This window comes from Budorcas taxicolor, chromosome 8 (assembly GCF_023091745.1).
Source record: "Budorcas taxicolor isolate Tak-1 chromosome 8, Takin1.1, whole genome shotgun sequence".
NCBI classification, from domain to species: Eukaryota; Metazoa; Chordata; class Mammalia; order Artiodactyla; family Bovidae; genus Budorcas; species Budorcas taxicolor.
This window is the reverse complement of record NC_068917.1, coordinates 24,895,163-24,902,358: the sequence shown is the minus strand read 5'-3', so window position 1 is coordinate 24,902,358 and position 7,196 is coordinate 24,895,163. Positions and strand designations below refer to the sequence as shown.

The 7,196-nt window shown below is 38.3% G+C and overlaps 1 protein-coding gene across 1 annotated transcript; it reads left to right on the top strand.

Moving 5' to 3' along the window:
* The first annotated feature begins 1,495 nt into the window (after positions 1-1,495).
* Positions 1,496-6,185, top strand: DMRTA1 (DMRT like family A1). The gene is made up of 2 exons (XM_052645374.1): positions 1,496-2,138; positions 5,338-6,185. Exons 1-2 carry the CDS (start codon positions 1,496-1,498, stop codon positions 6,183-6,185), a joined length of 1,491 nt encoding a protein of 496 aa, XP_052501334.1.
* Positions 6,186-7,196: the final 1,011 nt, after the last annotated feature.

Below are 7,196 nucleotides of genomic sequence, written 5' to 3'. Positions count from 1 at the left end.
TCTATGATAGAATATCAGGATGCCTATATGGGAGGATGGTAATGGTGGTGTTGGTGTGAAGTGGGCCAATAAGAGAAAGCCCATATAGATTAGCAATGTCTTCCCTGGATGTCAGTAGGTGGAATGGTAAAAATTTCATTATTACTTGCTATCTTAGTACTAGAATATGAATTGCCTGTTAAGGCAGTTGAATATTACCTTGAAAAACTGATAGAACCCTGACTCTTTTCCATTAAGGAACACACTCATGACTTTCCTGCTTTATTTTTTTTTTTTTACTTTCCTACTTTAAATTGTCTTTTGGTTTAAAAGCAATATGATATTTTCTTTCAATTAAAGGCATTAAGTGCATATTTTAGGTGTGCAATTAATAATAGCATGTTTAAAGAATGGTCTAGATGACCCTCCCCAACACTTTACAATAGAAATGTGAAGTATTTTTGCAAGTTTTAACACAATTGCTACCTATAAGTAGTTATAGATAAGAAATTCATTAGGGTTTCTTTGGATGATAATATTTCAAAATATGACATATAGAATCCAAATTTGCATCTCTAAATAAACAGATGCATGAGAAGATTCTGAACGTGAAATCAGGTCCCTTAAATACTTATCCACCGTTCTGACGCAGCCCTAAGGCCCTAAAATAAGGTATCTTTCAGGTGTGGGTAATATTTGCAGCTTGTTTGTGCTTTCTCATTAATATTGACTGTGCTACCAATCTAAGCTGGAGAAGGAAATGACAACCCATTCCAGTATTCTCGCCTGGAAAATCCAATGGGCAGGGGAGCCCGGCAGGCTATACAATCCACGGGGTCGCAAAAAGTCGGACGCGACTGAGCGACTGAGCACACACACTATCTTAAACACTTCATCTGGGAAAAGGAGAGAAACGGAGAACTCCATGTTCAAATCTTCAGTCTTTCGTAGGAGGAGCTAGGAACTGGGGAAAGAACTTCAAATCTTGCTTAATTTACGAAGGACAAAGAGGCATGGGGAGGGAGAGAAGATTATCTTACAAAAATGAAAAAAATACATTGAGGAATTCATGGAGAAGCAAGTGGGAGAAAGGGCTTTTGTGTGTGTGTGAAGGGGCAATTTCTTGTGTCTCCCACCGCCCCTCCTCCCAGACAGGTCCCGCCGCGGCCCTCCCTCCCCCGTTGCAGCCCTTGGCCAGTAGATCCAGTGGGCGGGGTAGCCTCTGCAGTCTTGCCTTCTCTTGCTTCCGAAGGCGAAGGCGCGCGGAGAACAAGGCATTAACTTAGCGCCCTGGGACTCTTAAGAGGCTCAGTGGACTTCTGCGCCTCTTAGAGTCTCCAGCTCTGGGAAGCGGTTTCCCCAGTTCATCGCGGGAATTGTGTCAGACTTTGTCGGTGTGGGGGTGGTAGGCAGAGGGACCAAGGCGGGCCCTCTAGGCTCCCGCATCCCAGCAGGGTTAGCTGCGGACAGCGCACTGTTCTCTTGCGACTCCTCCCTCACCAGACACTTCTCGGAAATGGAGCAGTCACAGTGTGGCAGTAGAGACCGCAGCCGCAGCGGCCCACTCCACCTGGCCCCGGGACTGCTGGTAGCGGCCCCTCCGCCCCCGTCTCCAGCGTTAGCGGTACCCCCGGGGATACCTGTTCCTCCAACTTTCCTGCGCCCGTCCAGCCTCTTTCTGAGGGCAGCCTCCAGCGCGGGAAGTGGAGGATGCCCGCCGCCTGCCGAACTGGAAAGGGGGGTGGGCGCTGTGGCCGGTGGCTACCCACGGACACCCAAGTGCGCCCGTTGTCGCAACCACGGAGTGGTGTCAGCCCTCAAGGGCCACAAGCGCTTCTGTCGCTGGCGGGACTGCGCGTGTGCCAAGTGCACCCTGATCGCCGAGCGCCAGCGTGTCATGGCCGCACAGGTGGCGCTGCGCAGACAGCAGGCCCAAGAGGAGAGCGAGGCTCGGGGGCTGCAAAGGCTTCTGTACCCTGGACCCTCAGGGCCAGGGGGTCGGTCATCCGGAGGCAGCAGCAGAACGGAGACTTCCCAGACGACCTCAAGCGGCCCTGCAACGGTCCCTGCTCTGGGACTGAGTGCCCCGAGACAGGCTAGTGGTCTGGCGACCCCTGTTTTCGAGATTTTCCAGCCAGATTATATAGAGGAAAAACAAGGTGAGTAGACTTAATTTGCTCTTTGCAAAAGAAAAATGGTTGTTTTGGAGGAAGAAAAAAATCTTTGAAATAAACAGCCATGGCATGGAGGAGGGCGAGAAAGAACTTAAAAGAAGCATTTAAATTCTGGGAAACTGCTTAGAAACCTATCACATTCACTTCCATGGGGCTTTCTGTCCCCTTAGGTGATAGGATACATGAAAAAATGAAGTGCCAGTGATCAGTTGGGGAACTCATTCTAGGAATGCAGTTTGTGCCCAAATTTCTCTGCTAGAGGAGATGAAGTTAGAGCAAAGATTGAGTGAAAAACAGTGAAAGAAACTGCATTGAGCTTGCTCTGTATTTTTTTTTTTTTTTAGCTGTAAAACCAGGGTTAATGTGATCTTGCATGGAAAACTCACTTGTGGTTGGGAGTACAGTCTTTACCTGTGGGACAGACCAACTAGAAGTGGGAAAGAGACTGAAATCTACCAAAGCATTTTTACTCTTTAAACGTTTTTAAGCGTTCCACCTCTTTTGTTCAGCTGCTTTTTAGCCTCCAACAGTGTAGAAAACTCTTAACATTTCAAGTTTTACCTCTTCTCATAGGAAAGAAATTTAGGTTTTCTAAATTTAGGTTTGTAAAACCATTGATATGAATTTCAAAGTCCAAGAATTTCTTATCTTTGGGGATTTTAACCTTAGAGATTTCTTATCCAATAAGTTTTAATTTTTTTCTCTTATTTATTGACTGCAAATTGCCTTCACCCTCTATGTCAGGTAAAAAGATTTCTTTTTTTGACTAGGGTTATCCCAAATTAACCTTTCATGCTAACATAAATCTTACTGTATTTTAGCAAATTTCATAATTCTACAGTAGGTCATACTTGCACGAAAATGTCATTTTGGTGTTTTTGTATAAATCCAAGATAGGTTGAATCATATGAAATTAAAATATAATGATGTATTAAGTTATTAATTAGAAAACTTCCCTGAATTGTGAAAATTGCAGCTCTTAACAGATCACAGCATTTACTTTGAAAAAGACTCTTTCTCTACTTAAATAAGACATATATGATTTTGTTTTCACCTATGTCACTTTTTGTCCATGTTCTAGTTTGTGTCAGTGGACAAACTAGTTTAAACATTTCTCTTCAAAAATCAAGCTGGGCTGAAGAATAAAGTTGTTAAGCAAAACTGCTATGAAAAGAAGCAAAAATTAAAATTCTGCAAACTAAATTGACAGTGAGATCTGACTGGCAACCTTCTGCTAGGCATTGACTTATGTGATTTTTTTGAGGGGGTGATGTTTTATAGATCATTTATTTTATTGTTTGCCTCAGTTGACCTCTTTTTTTTGAAAAGACACTTCTAAATTAACTACCTTCTCTTATACAATATCCATGAACTGTAGTAAACTAGTGTATTTATTCATTAGACAAACAGTGGTTCAGAGGTGAATAAGATTTTCCTACACAAAAGAATATTATATTCAAAAGAAGGAAAACTATATGTGTCCTAAAACTACAGTATAATACATAGCATACAATGATAAAAATCAGCTATAGGAGTTGAGAGAAAAGAAATGACATAAGGATATTGCAGTATTTTAAAGACAGCTTATTTTCTAGACAGTCTGATGCCATCAGTATTTCATTACATTATATTGTGTTTTATGCATAAATTACTATAGAGGTAAAAATTACTATAGAGATGAAATTGTGATAACCTTACATGTTCAAGGGGTCATATGTAGTGAATCATATTTATAAATAAAATGGAGCGGCAGACCAAGGCCAATCTATCTCTATATCATTAGATGACTTTTATTGTTTTATTTAAAGGTGAAAATTCTAGAGTCTTTGTGATTTTGCAGAAGCAACACGTTTTTTGTTTGTCATGCTTGATGTAATGACAGCATTTTCATTCTCAATGTGTTAAATTGTACACATTTAATTTTATAAAGCAAACTAGATATTTGCTTAGAATATAGGACTGCTCTTTGAGAAAACATAAGAGCATTGCAAATCATTGCTATAGGTCATATGTGTTTTGTTACATTCATAAATCTTGTTTGAAGAGAAAGTTTGACAGTAAAACTGAGTGCCTCATTGACAGTTTACTGTTTCTAATGGAAACAGAGAAACTCCATCTAAGAGTAAATGTAAATCAAAATAAAAATTATTTATTATTGTTTTCCTGGCATTAGCATTGCAAAAAGTATTTAAAGATAGTCTTGTTTTATTAATATTCATATGTTCAACATATTGAGATAGAAAATCAGATTTTTCTGTGAAACTGTTTTTGGAACATTTCCCTTAATATTGAAAGGGAGTTGTGAGTTAAGGCAAATGACTAATGTTTTTTACAAGATACTTTGAAAATATATACATATTCCAGTAGTGAAAAGAGTGCTGTAAATTATTTTCTTTTAGAAACAATTTGATTATAAACTCATTTACTGATATTCCCTAGAGATTTAATGAGAAAGTCCATATTTTACAGAGGATTATGAAAAATATCAACTGTCTATTGTGTCTCACATAAAATGAAATATACAAGCTCTGATATGATTTGAGATTGGTATAGCAGTTGTCATTATTGGTTTAGATTTGAAAGGAAATGAAAAATCCTGCTATTTTTTCACATTATTCAGGTACCTTAGTTGGAACCTGAAATGTGAGTAAAAAACCAGTTTTTGAAATTTAGCATTAGTGATTAAATAGAATGTTCATTTAAATAGTAAGATTGTTCTTTTTTTTCTGACTTCTTATCTGAACAATTGTTTTGTTTAGTGCTTTTTGCATATTGTCACTGTAGGAAAAAAGCCCTCATGTGGATAACAACAAAACGTAGGTAACACTTATGAAAATTTTGAATCGCTAAATGGGGCAAATAATATAAAATATTGGTGTTAACAGTTTGAGGGTAACAATAGATTTCACCTTCTGATTCCTAAATAACTACAGCATTTGTATATTATAGAACTTTGTGATCCTGAAATGACATGATAAATTGCATTTTCCCACTATTGCAACACCTGCATTTTCAAATGATGTTTAACATTTTTTGTTCATTAACGTCTTTTACAGTGAATAATAAGTATTATTAATATACTATGAGTAAACAAGTTATTTTATCCAGCATTAATTAAAAGTGGGCAGTACTTTCTTCTTGGAAGTTTTCCCTTTATTTCATACCTTTTTTTCCTCTTCCCCAGGACAAAAGGAGAGTAAATGTGACTCCTGCCAGAGTGGACAAGAAGAACTGGGGTCTAAATCCCATCAGTTTACCCTGAGATCATCTCCTAAGTCTAATGATGTTGCTGGAAAACAAAACATCAGGTCATCTATTTCAGAAAACCCAAACAAGGATGATAGCATTCAGTCTCTTCATCCTGGGGAGCAGTCAGGAGGGGAAGAGAGTCCCAGGTCCCTGTCATCTTCTGATTTGGAATCAGGAAATGAAAGTGAGTGGGCCAAAGACTTCACTGATTCTACAGCCAGCCATCCCACTGTGTCCTCTAGACCAAGAGACCCTCTTGATATCCTTACCAAGATTTTCCCAAGTTACAGACGCAGCAGGCTAGAAGGCATTCTGCAGCTCTGCAGAGGGGATGTGGTCCAAGCTATTGAAGAGATCCTAAATGGAAAAGAACAGAAACCAGACACCAGGGACCTAGCAAATTCAGGAGCATTGGAAAACACGGCTTTTCCGAGAGTTTCGAATTTTAGTTTAGCTGGGATTGGTTTTGGAACTCTAGGAAATAAATCAGCTTTCTCTCCCCTTCACACTACTTCTGCTTCTTATGGAGGTGATTCAAGTCTCTACAGCTTAAATCCTAGACTGGGTATCAGTCCATTTCGACTGGCATATTCCTCTCCAGGCAGAGCGCTGTCTGGTTTCGTCTCTCCCTATCTGACTCCTGGGTTGGTACCAGCATTGCCTTGTAGGCCAGCTTTGGATTATGCTTTTTCAGGAATGATTAGGGATTCTTCTTACCTTCCCATCAAAGACTCAGTAACTGGTGGCAGACTGTATTCCAGGCCAAATCAGAGCAACCTATAATGCATCTGCCTACCTCCCTTTCTGGAGTATTTCTAGAAGCATGCACTATAACCCACATACCCACATCTATTAATGTGTTCACTATGTATGGGAATGGATTATCAGTCTTTAAAAATGCTATTTTTTTTTACAAGCAGTATAATAGATTTGAGATCTAAAGACTCTTCTTTAGCATTTATTAAGTGAAAGAAACATTTAAACATCATATGTGCCTTGAATAAAACCATTTCAGGAAATATTTTTACTTTAATGAATTTTCTTCCTAAGATATCAGTTATAAATTCATAATTTAAAACTATACTTGTTTTTAGTTCATTGACAAAATGGAGCATATAATTATAACATACATTATGAAGCAGTCTAGCATTATATAAAATGAGCCGGAAGTAAGAATTGAAAAGTTGAGGTAATTCTAAATAGTATTCTAAACTTTTTTCCTCCTTCTGCTTCTTGTACACAGGAAAGATAAAAGGTATTCAAAGTATTTTATTCACATATAAGTGATTAGTAGTTAGTAAAACTTTGGAGAAATTTAAGTCATTATTTTTTTCTGAATGCCTTGTTTTTCATTCGTATCTGCCATTGGCGATAAGTGCCAATAAAACATTTCTGTTTAAAGGAAACTTTTTGTGAGTTAAACAAAGGTCTATGAAGTAAATCTTAGGAAATGAGAATGCTCCATCTCCTGGCCACTATCACTAATTGCAGCTAAGTTCTGGTATGGTGTAGAAATTAGATACAAATGGTTCCTAATAGTATGATGTAACCATTTTTTGAAAATCGTTATTTTGGATCACGCTATATTGAATTTTCATATTATAAAATGAATATCTAATGAGGATGAGGATTTAAATCTTTAAGTAGGCTTATGCTTTTATCTGGGGAAATAACCTTTTCCATATGTTTGTGGCAAGACTATGGCAGCCATTCTCAAAGGTAAAAATCATTTTATTCAGAAAACTTAAATAGCTGCTCATATGAATATTAAATGATTCTAGATAGATAATGCTT

Bases quoted from the DNA above. Each gene is read 5' to 3' on its own strand.
- DMRTA1 (XM_052645374.1), top strand. From the start codon at position 1,496: ATGGAGCAGTCACAGTGTGGCAGTAGAGACCGCAGCCGCAGCGGCCCA. The intron at 2,139-5,337 runs GTGAGTAGACTT...CCTCTTCCCCAG, and splicing joins TTATATAGAGGAAAAACAAG to GACAAAAGGAGAGTAAATGT.